The sequence below is a fragment of the Danio aesculapii genome, chromosome 1 (genome assembly GCF_903798145.1).
Source record: "Danio aesculapii chromosome 1, fDanAes4.1, whole genome shotgun sequence".
NCBI classification, from domain to species: Eukaryota; Metazoa; Chordata; class Actinopteri; order Cypriniformes; family Danionidae; genus Danio; species Danio aesculapii.
In genome coordinates, this window is record NC_079435.1 from 16,851,468 (window position 1) to 16,866,734 (window position 15,267).

The 15,267-nt window shown below is 37.7% G+C and overlaps 1 protein-coding gene across 1 annotated transcript; it reads left to right on the forward strand.

The window, feature by feature from the left end:
- Positions 1-2,935: 2,935 nt before the first annotated feature.
- si:ch73-109d9.1 (uncharacterized) lies at positions 2,936-14,622 on the forward strand. Its single transcript, XM_056456752.1, has 7 exons — positions 2,936-3,056; positions 3,428-3,794; positions 6,120-6,667; positions 11,187-11,264; positions 11,343-11,432; positions 11,518-11,622; positions 14,501-14,622. Exons 2-7 carry the CDS (start codon positions 3,482-3,484, stop codon positions 14,588-14,590), a joined length of 1,224 nt encoding a protein of 407 aa, XP_056312727.1. The 5' UTR covers positions 2,936-3,056; positions 3,428-3,481; the 3' UTR covers positions 14,591-14,622.
- Positions 14,623-15,267: the final 645 nt, after the last annotated feature.

Below are 15,267 nucleotides of genomic sequence, written 5' to 3' on the forward strand. Positions count from 1 at the left end.
GTTGACGTTTAGATGTCAGTGCTGATATTGTAGGTTCAGGCCTACGCAGGCAGGGGTGGCCAGTTATAAACTATTTTCAGATGTAGGTGTTATTTAGACTGTAAACAAAGAGTGACAGTAGGGATGATGCTTACAGATGAGCTTCTCATAGTAGTTTAGTATGTTTTTGTTGATTCAATGCCACACACTGTGTCACGTCACACACACCGAGCAAACTCTTCCAGTAATGCATGCAAACAGATTGTTGGTGATTCAGGTACACCACAGGAAGCCATGTACGTTGCAGGCTAAATGACTGTATTTGCAATTATTTTTTCTTGTGAAAAGTGCTGATGTAAATGATGAAATTAGATTTTAAATGGACCAAATGGCCAGAAGTTCACGTCTCGTTTTCTGTCATAACTATGTTGTTTTGTAGCATTCATGTCAACCAAATTAAACTCTCCTTCAGTTGTTTGGACGCATACTAACAGTATGTTCATGGGTCATGTCTTATTCTTATATAGATGCTTTTATTTTTTTTTGGGACACATTAAACGGACACTTTCTCCTTTCCTATTGTATTTTAGAGTAATGCATGCTCTCATTGGTCACTTTATTAGGTACACTTGTCTAACTGCTCGTTAACTCAAATTTCTAATCAGCCAATCAATTGGCAGCAACTTAATGCATTTAGGCATGTAGACAAGACGATCAAGACGATCTGCTGCAATTCAAACTGAGCATCAGAATGGGGAAGAAAGGTGATTAAAGTGACTTTGAATGTGGTATGGTTGTTGGAGCCAGACCAGCTGGTCTGAGTATTTCAGAAACTGCTGATCTACTGGGATTTTCACGCACAACCATCTGAAAAAGTATCCAGTGAGTGGCAGTTCTGTGGGCACAAATGCCTTGTTGATGCCAGAGGTCCGAGGAGAATGGCCAGACTGGTTCATGCTGATAGAAGGGCTACAGCGATTCAAATAACCACTCGTTACAACCGAGGTATGCAGAAGACCATCTCTGAATGCACAACACGTCCAACTTTGAAGCAGATGGGCTACAGCAGCAGAAGACCACACCCGGTGTCACTCCTATCTGCTAAGAAGAGGAAACTGAGGCTACAATTCGCACAGGCTCACCAAAATTGGACAATAGAAGATTGGAAAAACGTTGCCTGGTCTGAAGAGTCTCGATTTCTGCTGTGACATTTGATGGTAGGGTCAGAATTTGGCGTCAACAACATGAAAGCATGGATCCATCCTGCCTTGTATCAACAGTTCAGGCTGGTGGTGGTGTAATGGTGTGGGGGATATTTTCTAGGCACACTTTGGGTCCATTAGTACCAATTGAGCATCGTGAGCATTGCCACAGCCTACCTGAGTATTGTTGGAGAACATGTCCATGCCTTTATGACCACACTGTACCCATCTTCTACAACGATCCTCCACATTAAAAGCTACTGGTCAGCCCACAATTCAGGAAACACTTAACAAATCAACCCACTATAGCAAAATTTATTTAGCCCAGCTCTGGCTCACACAATCAGCTTTTGCTTGGCCCACATGCCGCAGTGAATTACGGTACATGACTGAATCAAGTCTGGCTTCCATATAAGGGCCAAACATGGGCCATATCTGGGCCTAGTCTTAGCCAAGTTAACACCCCATAACTCGGCTTGAACTGGACCAGCTATGACCCATGTTTGGCCATTGTCTGGAGGCCATATTTGATGTGTCACGACTGCAATGAAATTGATAAAACCATGAAGCATTGCGCTTTAGGCGCATTAATAATGGTAATGATTAATAATGGTTAATAATAACAGCCGATTCGAAAGTTATCACTCGATTGAATCGGCGATATCAGTGGTTTACAGCTGATAGATATGGGTCAGAGTAGGGGTCTTCTGAGCTTACTAGTAGGCTCAGAAGGCTGTTATAATCCATCCAAATGGTTAATCAGCTATAGATCACATACAGCTGCGGCTGGAAGTTAACGAGAATTATTTATATTATTTATTAAATTTCCCATTAATTGTATTTTATTAACGTCTTCCCCTACCACAACCCTAAACCCAACCATCACAGTAATGTAAAAACAGATCTGGATCTGGAGTCTTCTCTATTAGTATAGCTGATTAACCATGTGGATGGATGATAACAGCCTTCTGAGATTAGTATTAGGCGCAGAAGGCCCCTACTGGCCCATATCTATGAGCTGATAACCACTAATAATGCCCATTCAATCGAGTGATAAGATTTGAAGCGGGTGAATAATAATATAATTTGTACCATAATAATTTGATTAATAAAATATATGTAATGTAGGTTAAATTCTGTTATTTTGCAACATACAGAAAACAATAGATTAATAAATCATGATTGTATCCTGGATTAAAATGAAGGCATTAGAAGATGCAAACAGGAAGATGGAAATGACTTTGTGCATCAAAATATTTTTTATTAAAAAAAATGGTTTCCAGCCATTTCCAGCCTGGTCCTAGCTGGTCAGGCTGGAAAATGACCAGCTAAAACCACCTTGACCAGTCTGGTTTAAGCTGAAAATAGCTGGTTTTGGCTGGGCTCCCAGCCTGGTTAGGCTGGTCAAGCTGGTTTTAGCTGGTCATCTCCCAGCCTGACCAGCTAAGACCAGCCTGGAAATAGCCAAAACCCCTCTAAAACCAGGCTGGTCAACCAGCTAAAACCAGCTAAGCTGTTTTTTTCAGCAGGGGGACCATGTCTGATCTGTATAATTCAGGAGCCATGCTGATGCATAACACATTCAGACATTTGGATGGCTAGAAAATACACTTAAAACGTTTAATTAAATCGCTGAGACATTATGTCTCATATCTTCTTTACCTGTTAATTACAGCAGCCGAAGACTGATATTAGTGCAGGTCATTCTCCAGTCCACCGGATGGCAGTAAAATAGAAATCCCAGCGACGTTTTCTGCATCCGTCGAGGAGGACTGTCAACTTAACGATCAGATTACTGCACTAATAACGTCTCTATACACATCATTTTGCGGATTTCCACCAAGAAATCCTCTTCGCGAGGATCATATCCACAAGGTATTTAGCATCTGAATAACGCAACGTTTCTTATTGATCAGCGTCCTGTGTCATTGTTTTACTTTGTAACGTTACATTAAAGGCCCGAAGAGAGGTTGCGAGCTTATTTTTATAGAAAATATTTCCATAAACATGCAACGTTATAGACATATTACTAATTACATAATTATAATAGTGTAATAAGTCATAATCAGTTTGTTATGTAGTGCACGTGGCTGTAAAAACAACAACAACAAACAAAACGCCCACCTGGTGACAGGAACGGTGGACTGAAAATATCAGTTTTTTTTGGCAAGATACCATGATATTTGATGTTTGTTAATGAGGGCACTGATACCTCAGTGTTCAGACTGTGTGTTTCTGCGTTTCAGGGCGGTTGTTTTCATCGTTTCTCCCTCAAGGTGTCATCTCGAGGCGCCAGGACGATGACTGAAGCCCTTTTCCTCACATTCCAGTCGCAGCTGTCGGTGGTGATGGAGACCGTCCTTAAATCCGCCATGTTCGAGATCACCCGGCTGGTGGAGGACAGTTTCCTGGAGGAAGTGGGTCACCATAAGCAGGAGGTGGAGGTGCTGAAGCTGAGGCTGCAGCTGTCTGAGAGCAAACTGAGGGAGAAGGAGAGGGAACGGGAATGGGAGAAGGAGAGGGAGCGGGGCAGGAGGACACAGTGTCCGGATTGTGGTCGGACAGGAGACTCCAGCGGCAGAGATGAGAGCCAGACTGTCGAAACCGTCCACGGTGAGTTACAGAGAGGGCTGGAAAACTGATAAAACTCATGTGTTTGCCATACTGCAGGGATTGCGTGGGTTTGGAAGAGCTGAACAATATACCATCATCTAGGGCTTAGGGCTGGATGTTAATAACATTTTTTTTGTTTGTTATTTTTTTTATAAATATATATATTTTATTTATTTTTTTACCTTTATTTGCAAAGGACAGTAGAGGTTGCAGACAGGAAAGAATTGAGAGCAGAGAGAGGGGAAGGGTCAGCAAAGGACCTCGTGCCGGGAATCGAACTTGGGTCGCCATGAGCACCATGGTACTATATGTCGGCGCGCTTAACCACTAGGCTATTGGTGCCGACTTGTGTGTTATTTTTATACGTTACCAATAATAATAATAGTAATTGTATCCACAAATGGCTGATGTGGCTATAAATCAATCAAACAAACAAATATTCATCATTGTAATTTTATATATTATTTGTGATTGTATATATTATTATGATTAATTGTAGCCATAAGCTGCTGATGTTGCAATACTCCATGGTTTGGCATAGCCAAAGGATATCCCAGCATCTAGGGCTTAAGACTGGCTGTAATAACCATTTTTGATTATTATTAATAATAAGAATTCTACCATAAGCTACTGATGTGGCAATAAACAAACAAATATTATTAATTGTAATTTTATATATTATATGTAAAACCTAAATGTAATGAATTACTGTTATTAACTGTACTGCCAAAGGAAAATGAATGATCGAATATTATTAATTAAAGCCTTTTTAAAATATTATTATGAATGAATGTAGCCATAAGTTAATAATGTGGCAATACTCCATGGCATGGCATGGTTTTGAGAGAGCTGAAGGATATCCCAGCTGTAATAACCATTTTATTATCGGTACTGTTTATTTATACAGATTATTATTTTTAAATATGTATGTATTATTATTATTATCATTATTATTATTATTATTATTATTATTATTATTATTAATTGTACCTATAAGGCAATAAACAAAAAACAAATATTATTAATTGTAATTGTATATTCATTCACTCATTTTCTTTTTGGCTTAGTCCCTTTATTTATCACGGGTCGCCACAGCAAAATATACCACCAACTTATCCAGCATGCTTTATGCAGCGGATGCCCTTCCAGCCGCAACCCATCACTGGGAAACACTGAGAACATGCTAACTCCACACAGAAATGCCAACTGACCCAACCAAGGCTTGAACCAGCGACCTTCTTGAAGTACCAATTTTAGCAAACTAAATAAAAAAATAGAAATATTTACAAATAAAATGACAAAAGCACATAACAAAATTTGACAATTTAAAAAACAACAAACAAACACAAATTATATTTGCAAAGCATATTTGAGATTATTAATAAATATTACATTAGTTTATTATAATTATATAAATAATTTATATAATTTATAAACTAATATAATACTTATTAATAATCTTAAATAAGCTTTTTTAAGTTTATACGACGCAGTGGCGCAGTAGGTAGTGCTGTTGCCTCACGAAGGTCACTTGTTCGAGTCCGGCTGGGTCAGTTGGCATTTCTGTGTGGAGTTTGCATGTTCTCCCCATGTTCTCTTGCATGTTCTTAGCGTGGGTTTCCTCAGGGTGCGCCGGTTTCCCCCACAAGTCCAAAGACATGCGGTACAGGTGAATTGGGTAAGCTAAAATTGTCAGTAGTGTATGTGTGTAAATGAAAGTGTATAGGTGTTTCCCAGTGATGGGTTGCAGCGTCCAGCGGATGTCACCCTTGAACCAATCTCATTTCCACCTGTCTGTTCTATTGCTCCGTTTGCTCCAACTTTCTTTTGCAGTCTGAATCTTTGCTAGGATTTCACATTTAAATCACTAGCGCTTCATCTGCGTCTGCTTACTGCACAAGCTGAAAACTCCCCCCCGCCCCCATTCCATGTAATGTAATGATTGTGAGGGCGCAGGGGAGATGTAATTTTTCGAGATACACTCAAATACATTTTTATTGCAAACTGAAATAAATATAATTTGGTTATATGGTTTGGAATTGGATGTTTTATGAGATTATTTTTATGAGATTTTACATTTTTACATTTAGATTTTTTTGCGCCTATTTTTTTCTTTTAACTAGGAATTTTGCAGGATGAATTAGCAAAGAACTTGGGGGTCTGAACAATAAACATTTGTCTGTCTAACAAATCAGTATTTTTTAAATGATCATAGTCCTATATTAATGTATTGTGCCCTATTAAGAACATCAGATGTCATATACAGTATATGTTTGATTAATTTTTGTGCTTTTCCTAAATGATATCTTAATTTTTCCAATGCAGGAGCAGACACCCTTTGTTTAGGCCTAAGTCTGAGAGAGCAATCCACCAATCCACCTGCACTGACTGAAGAAATGTGGAGTACCAGACAACGCCTGGAGTCTAACAAACAAACAACAACAAACACACACTCGAAAGAGAAGAGTGACACACATAGGCAAAAAACAAAAGAGATTATCACACCTCACTCTAATGCACAAGTTCCTCAGGATTTCCTGCAGAGGCTTCTAGGCAGTTCGGTCCTTCAGAGCGAGTCCACTAGTGACTTCAAACCCCGAGAACAACCCGAAAAAGACTTTACTCTTGAAAAGGAGATGGACTCAGATCACTCCGGACTGCTGCAAAGTCCTCCGTCCCAGGATGTGCACAAGGACTCTCCGTTATCGTCACCAAACAGACGTGTAAAATCAGAAATCCAGCTGGATCTTCTACCTGTCAAAGAAGAGGAGGAGATGGTTCCGGTGTGGGACAGCATCAACAGAGACGAAGATGAAATGGCCGATCCCGGTCAGGCAGAGCTCAGAGGATCTTGTGATCAGGAGGAGATACAGGTAGAAAGCTTTCCAGGTCTAAACTCTCTCGACATGCCAGACGCCACCTCATATTTCACACCTTATTCACTGCTACATCAAGGTATTAGGGCACAACATAGTCATTTATGCACAACAGAGCTGATGCTGTCTAGCATACCAGAGAGGGCACATTCATTTGTCCAACCGGAAAATGGACAAAGCTATGCCGGTTCAGAGAGTTCTGTCCGATATACTCGCGATGATGTTTGTCCAGGCGAGAAAGCAGTCGGCCGTGCGAAATACCCAAAGCGTTTCTCCCAGGACAAACAAGGGACGCCTGAGCAGATCCATGCAGACAGAACCCACCAGTGCTCCCAGTGTGGAAAAACCTTTCTGAGAGCTTGTGATCTGAAAGCTCATATGCTGATCCACAAGGGCAAGAAGCCTCTGAGCTGCTCGCAGTGCAATCAGACGTTTGCGTACAACTTCGAGCTCAAGGTTCACCAGAGAAATCACTCAGGGGAGCGACCTCACGTCTGTCCGCACTGCGGCAAGGCCTTCGCTCGGATGAGCAACTTCAGGCAGCACCAGAACATCCACACACGCGAGAAGCTCTTCAGCTGCACTCAATGCGGGATGCGATTCAATCGAGCCACCAACCTGCGGGTTCACCTCAGACGCCACAGTCACGCCGGGATGTCTTACAATTGCCCCCATTGTACAAAGACCTTTCTGAATCCCAGGCAAATGAAGAGTCATTTACTGAAAGTCCACGGAAGAACAGGGAAATAAGTCATTTTCACTCATGTTTTTCCAATGCAGCCTGATTCATGTTTACATATTATAAACGGTCTGCACTGTTAGAAGTCAAGAAGCCAACAGAGGACACCTTAAAGACGACTAAGCGACTGAATAGGACCTGGACAAATTGTTATGCATGGAATCTATAAGCTGTAGCTTTGCAGTACGGAAAGACAAGGAGACCTTGGTTTCTGTGTAGTTTAAGGGTGTGTTCACACTTGTCTTTTGATTTTCTTGGTTTGTTTGCTTGGCGTTCATACTAACCCTAACCTAGAAATACAAAATTAATAATGACCTTTTTTTTCATGACTTGAATTACTGAACATCCAAAACGATGCTTTGTTTCATTTGCATACATCTGATGGTATTTTAATCAGTTGAGACCTCATGAAGAGCTTATAATAACAGTATAAGAAGAGAAAATACTGTGCCTGAAACAGATTTCGCACAAATGAAGATCTGCTGCCAGGCATTTCTGACTCTTTTATCGATCTTTAACAGGCAATATTGTGATTATAATGAGAAAAATTGGCATTCTTGAGTATAGGGCTGGAAGATTAATCAAGGGCGATTTTCATGCGCATATTGTCAGAAAAGCTTGCTCTTCTAAATGTCCAGCACGTGATTTCAGATGTAGGAGTATTTACTACACAGAGTTGTAGTTCACTTACAAGCTACTCAAATAAATTTTGTTCAAAATTGAAACTGATTTAATCTGAAGATAAGGAAATCGAGATAATTGTTTTGTGATAATGAAGGATTTTTGTGTAGCTTCTCAGTTAAGTATGACTCTGTGTTGCCGCTACATCTGAAAGCATGTGAAAATATCACATTTAATAACATGATTTTTCTCCAAACTCACTTTATATCTTAAGTCGATTGCAGGGCTGCACAATATATCGTTTCAGAGTTGATATCGCAACGTGAGCATTCGCAATAAGTCACATCACAGGATATGGTATGTTGATTTAAGATTATAATTCATCATTTGCATGGGTTTTGAGGCCTGTGACTGTATGAGGATTTTAAAAGCATTCAGGCATAAGAAATTGTACCAATTGTAACCATAATAAGGATTAATTTTATCGAATTATTCATACAACGAAGACTATGCAGTATTATTTTACATTTGATTATTCAATTACTGTACCTGAATGACTCCACAGAAAACAACACAAACGGTTTATTTCATTTATATTTTTTTCTTTATTGTATTTTTCGATGTTTGTAGGTTTTATGCAGATGCACCTACAGAATCATCCCAATCAAGCAACTAAAATGATAATTTTTTTTCCAAATCGAGATATTAAGTCATTTGGTGAAATTGTTTTCATATTGTAATATATCATAGAATAACAAAATATCGCAATATCGTGCAGCCTTAGTCGATTGTTTGAAATGAATTCTTCCGTGAGATTATTCTGTAGTCGTGTGTTTATTAGTCTCATTGATCCAATGAAAGCAGTAAAATCTTCTGTTTATTCAGCAACTGCAATTTCCTGGGTTTCTTCTTTGTGGGTTTTTGGAGTTTTGCGTTAGAGTGCCCTCTGGCCTTTGGAGCAGATTTACTATACAAAATTGTGCTTTCCTGACAAGATGTGCATAACAATCCCAGCTTTGCGATTTAATTTATGATTAATTGCTCAGCCCTATGTGAGCATTCTGTGCTTTTTATAGTCACATCTCCTGTTTGGTTTATTTCAATGTCTTTGTTTGGAAGTGAACTGTGAACCATCTCTTTCTCAGCAGGTCTCAATCTGCTTATTTGGTGCGCACCATGGTTTAGTTCCTGTCCACACAAACACGGGTATTTTCAAAAACACACTTTTTTCATGGTTTTGCCGTTTGTCCACATGAAAATGGAATGTTGGGTGACTGAAACTGACATCAGCGTGCACACTGCTTTCTCCTTTCTGATTGGCCAACACTGTTGGGTTCACACTAAATACGGAAGGTGCTAATTTCACATGTTTGCAGCAAAGAGGAACTGTGCTGCAAATGACCTGAGTTTAAATTCTGACTTGAACAACCACTCTTAAATTATGACTTGATGTATTTTAACAATGTTACATTTTATGACTAAAACAATCCACAAAGTGTTCATTCGGATGTTAAAACATAACACATTACAACAACAGAGCATTTAAAAACTAACATCTAGAGCTTCATCAACCTGGATTCGAACCCATTATCTCTGCATGTTAGTCAGGAACTCTCCCCGCTCCACTAAATCACTTAAAACCTCGACTTCACAACATGGGGTTTAATTTCTAAATTTGCATAACTGTTTCTTTACTAAACCTGTTTCAGAGCAAAACCTAAAATGGCCACTAGGTGTAGAGACGGGTTTCGAAACGTTTCGAAGCTTCGACACACTTGCTTCTTGATGTTATTATTTCATGAAGCCTCGCTTTGCCCACTAATACTTAATTCCCTGTTTGGTGTGAACCCAGCATAAAACTGTCATTATCGCCCCCTGTTGGTTTGGCATGAACTTAACATGCTTCACAGTGCATTTTCATGTGGATGGATGTTTTTTTAAACAAAAGCGGGGAAAACTCTGTTCTTAAAAATACCATGTGCATGTGGACATGTCCTTAGATGGCAGCATTCACACTTATTCAAAAGAATGTCAATAACAGATTTAGGTTTTTATCAAACCAAACTTGCCAAGTGTGAACACACTATTACATCTGTATATTGAAATTTGGTAATGATTTACTCCAAAATGAACTATTTTGCTGTTGTATTATTAATGTACGTATAAGAGCTGTTATAGATTATGTATTTGTTGTATTCTCTTCAACAACAGTAAAGATGCAGTAAGCAGTATGTTTATGGATTTTTTTTTTTGCTTTTTAGAATTGCTTAAAACAAAAAGGTACCCTGCATCCCTTTTTTCAACTTGCAATGGCATTTTGTTGGAAAAAGTAAATGAACCATCAGACATAACGGTTGGTAGTATGTCTATTTCCAGTTCCTGATGACAAAAAGTGCTCCAATTAGTCCGAAATGCTTGGTTTCCTTCACCTCAGCCTTCCATTCAATCTTCAAGCAACCTTTGATGAACACAGATGTTGGACAATGCAAGACCTCCAGCTCATTTCCACCAGATTTCTGAGATTGTTGATGCCTTCCTGTCCTGAAGTGACTGGACAACTATTAACCCCTTCGTACACAGGTCATTATCTGATGGATTTGTGTACTTTTTCCCAACAAAAGCAGAAGAGTCTTTAAATTATTCACAATTTAATTTGTCATTCATTTTCTTGACTTTGTAAACTAATCCAAGACTGCAGGCATTCAGACAAACTTTCAGCACTTCATATGAAACAATCTTAAGGCCAGTTCACAGACTAACCTTAATAAGTCACTTCTCACTCATTTCATGACCTGACTAAAGTCGATATTGGTCAGTGATGGCAACAAACCCTTACAAAGTGTCTGCCGCAGCTGGTTACCATATGTTAATGCAGTGTATATTGGCCTTTAAGTGAACACTTTCTTTGTTTCAGACTTCATATTTCAAGTATTATCATAATAAACAAGCAGACTACACACATATGATAGCAAACGTAAACTAAGAATCAACTGTGATTTAATTTAAATGCATATTTTAATACAAGGCAGTGAATCTTTATCACAAAACATTAATAAGAATGTTACATCATCAATAAATGCTCCCAAATTGATGTTCAAATGAGCTACATTTTAGAACTGCAGTTAACTGATTTGTCTTGTGTGTGTTTTACTCTAGATCGGCCAAAGGTTTGCAGAACATTCTTCAACTGAACAAGGAAATTCACAACCCATAAACAAGCAGAGAACATTCAGTGTAAGCATAAATTTTAATTCATTTATAAGCAATTAAATGGTCATCAAATTACTAATTATTTGTGTGTTTCTTATACAGGTGGTGGCCAGAGAGGTCCTGACTCAGTTTCAGGTGTGGCAGAAGGCCTCCTATAGCAGGAATATTGATTGGAACCCGATTACGACAAAGGTTTGGACCTCTTCTTTTTAAAATGTACAAATAAAGGCATGCTTGCAGAGAGTAATTTTACATGTATTTGTTTCTTGTTTCTTAGATTATATCTAAACTGCCGCAGTTTTATGGACGGGAGGCAGAGCTGATCGTACGATGTACTAAGATGCTACACAACCGCAGGGATTACCTTCGAAGGAGAGCAAAGGTTAGATGATTAATCACATCATTTGAAATCTACTTTTTGACAACGTTTAACATAACAGAACTGGATTAAAGCAGGGTATCTTTAGGGTCTTAAAAAGTCTTAACGTGTCTTAAATTACAAAAAAACTATTTTTAGGTTTTAAAAAGTTTTAAATCCACTGAAATATTGTGTTGTAGGTCTTAAATCCTTTTAAACAGGTATTAATTTTCCTGTGTCCATGTAAATCTATACCCAATTGGGCCAACACCCATCCAATCACTAACAATATATTTCAATAAAAGTTTTAAGAAACGTTTATTTATTAACTCTATTTACTTATTAATATAGTTTAATTATCTTCCTTACAATAACATTTGTTTTTTAATGTTTATTTAAGGTTTTAACTATACATTTTTAGTGTTTAGCCTTGTGTAAGTCTGAAATTTCATTCATTATAGTCTTAAAAAGTCTTACATTTGACTTGATGAAACCTGTAGAAACCCTGTAAAGGGGTTGTTCACCCAAAAATGATATTCTGCCATTATTTATTTTGCTCATCCTCCACTTGAAGAGTTTCTTTCATCTGTCACACTAATTGAACCAGATGACTGTTCAAGTCCTTAAAACTTGTAGGGAATTTCATGTGTTTACCATAAAGTAATTTATTTCCATAAGTTGCTTGTCATTTTGTATTTTACTTTATTTTAATCAAATGGAAAGGAAAAAAATAGCCATCAAAACCTAAACTTCATTTTAAACCTGGTTTTAAATGCCGTGTCTCTCTAGTAGTGAAATTAAAAATAAGTTTAAAGACCTTACACAGCACTTCATACTCACAGTATTAAAAAAACAAGCAGATACATCCTCAATTAATGTTTATTTTCATAAAATACTTCAAAGTAGTAATATAAGTTGTGGTGTTGGAAAATACTTAATGTAATTGGAGAATAGATCCACTAATGCAGTGATGTCCAAACTCTGTCCTGGAAGGCCGGTGTCCTGCATATTTTAGTTCTAACCTCAATTAAACACACCTGAACCAGCTAATCAAGCTCTTTCTAGGTATACTAGAAACTTTCAGGGAGTTGTGTTGAAGGAAGTTAGAGCTAAACTATGCAGGACACCGGCCCTCCTGGACAGAGTTTGGACACCCCTGCACTAATGCCTACATCATATACATTACCATTCAAAAGTTTGGGGTTGGTAAGATAAAATGAAGACTGATTGCACAGAATAGTAAGCACCAAAATGTTTTAAACTTTGATCATTTAAGGATTAATATGATTGTGCACCATATAGTCATCTTTTTTCTGAAGGATCATGTGACACTGAAGTATAATGTTGCAGAATTCAGCTTTGACATCACAGACAAAAAAGACCATTTAAAATATATTGAAACAGAAACCATTGGTTAATTGCAATATTTCACAATATAACTGTCTCTATTGCATTTTTGATCAAATAAATCCAGCCTCAGGTACCATAAGCATTATAAGTGACGTCTACAGACATAGAAAAGCCTTACAACTACAAACAGTTGCATACTTTTAATCAAGACAGATGGTTTCTCTCTCCATAAAAACAAAGGGTGCTTGATCAACGCTTCAACATGCTGGAATTTGTTTTAAAGTGAATAGGGCCATTAAGGAGTCCAGTCATTGGGCCTTTTAACACCCAATTCTTTCATATGTAAAGTAACTGACTGAAAATCTGCTATTGTGAAAGTGGTTTTACCTGTAAATCAGACAGAGTGGGCAAAATAAGCTACTTTAAAGTTGAAGTTTAACAACTTTATTAATCCCACCAGGGGCAATTAGATTAAGGTAGAAGCATTTCATGATACAACAATCACATAAAAAACAAATCACTTACAAACATTATTAAAAAACACAATCCAGCATGCTTCATAATAACTTCATAAATAGTACTAAAACATAGAAAAGACCCATATATTAAAAATTTTAAACTTGCTAAAATGTAAAGTTGTAAAGCCTTATTGCCTCAGGAACAAAGGTGAATTTATATAATTATATAATTTTAGCATTTGATACTTCTAAACCTTCTTCCAGAGGGCAACCGAACAAAATAGGGCTTCAGAGGATGGGAATCATCTCCTATCACACTTTGAGTTTTCCTTAGCATTTGCTGTTCATGTATCTTTGCTAGACTCTGCAGAGCTAAACCAATAATCTTGGAGCAAGTCTTGACTAAGTTTTGAAGGCGATTTTCGTCTCTAACAGAAAGTGAGGAGAACCAGCATGAAAAGGCGAAGCTTAATATACTCTCAATATTGGTAGTATAAAAAGTTCTCAGTGTATTTTTTACTAAGCAGAAAGAGTTCAGTTTCATAAGAACATACATTCTCTGATGCACTTTCTTAGCAACCGTTTCTAAGTTATGCTAGAACTTTAATCTGGTATCAAAAATTGTACCAAGGTACCTATATTCCTGTACCCTTTCAGCTTGTTTTTCATTAAAATAAACCGGTTTCACCTCTGAGGCAGTTTTTCTAAAATCAATTACCATCTCTTTCATTTTTGTGATGTTCAGTTGTAGTTCAGCTTCTTTGCACCACTTTAAAAAATCATTATGATTACTGCTGTCATTACAATCTGTATTTGTTAACAAGGATAAAAAACTCATCAGCATATTTGAGTATTTGGCAATTGTCCTTAGTGCTGCGACATTAAGTCTTCGATCATATTTCTTTCAGATAAAAAGGTGCATCTTTTACTCTTGCCATGTTACTTTATCGTTTGCCCACACTGTGCTGTTGATTACTATACAGAATATTGAAAGCATTATCAGGTGTATTAGGTTTATTGCTGTATCTCATATTGGGAGTTGAACAGGTTAAACTTGTGAATCATTATTTAAAATGTTCTGTTTTTTGCTGCAGGAATCTGCTTTGGAGCGAAATCTTCTACCTATGGGACAGAGATATCTTATACAGCTTCAAAGAGGTGATGTTCAAAATGTGAAGATGTGAATAAAATTTAGTTCTGTGTAACATTGTTTTATGTGTGCAGTTTATTTCTCTCATCACCACAGTGAAAATTTTGTTAACTAAACTATCTAAACTAACTAAACTATATTTTTGGAAACTAAACTATCACAAGATGGAACTATTAAAGGGATAATTCACGCAAAAATAAAAATGTATTCTCTTAATTGGTCCCAAACCTTTATGAGTTTCTTTATTCTGTTTAACACTATAGCAGATATTTTGAAGAAAGCTGAAAACATGTAACCATTGACTTTCTTAGTATGAATAACAAGTAGTTTGTAAGTCAATGGGCGACCTGGTGGCGCAGTGGGTAGCGCTGTCACCTCAGAGCAAGAAGGTTGCTGGTTCCCGGCTGGGCCAGTTGGCATTACTGTGTGGAGTTTGTATGTTCTCACTGTGTTCGTGTGGGTTTTCCTCCGGGTGCTCTGGTTTCCCCTACAAGTCCAAAGACATAGCGCTATAGGTGAATTGAAGCTAAATTGGTCATAGTGTATGTGTCTGAATGCAAGAGTGTGTGGGTGTTTCCCAGTGATGGATTGCAACTGCAAGTGCATCCACTGCGTAAAACACATGCTGGAAATATTTAGCTACCCACACAAATTATTTGATTTCTTGTATGTAGGTTTTTCTACCATAAAACGTTTTCTTTTAACTCCCAT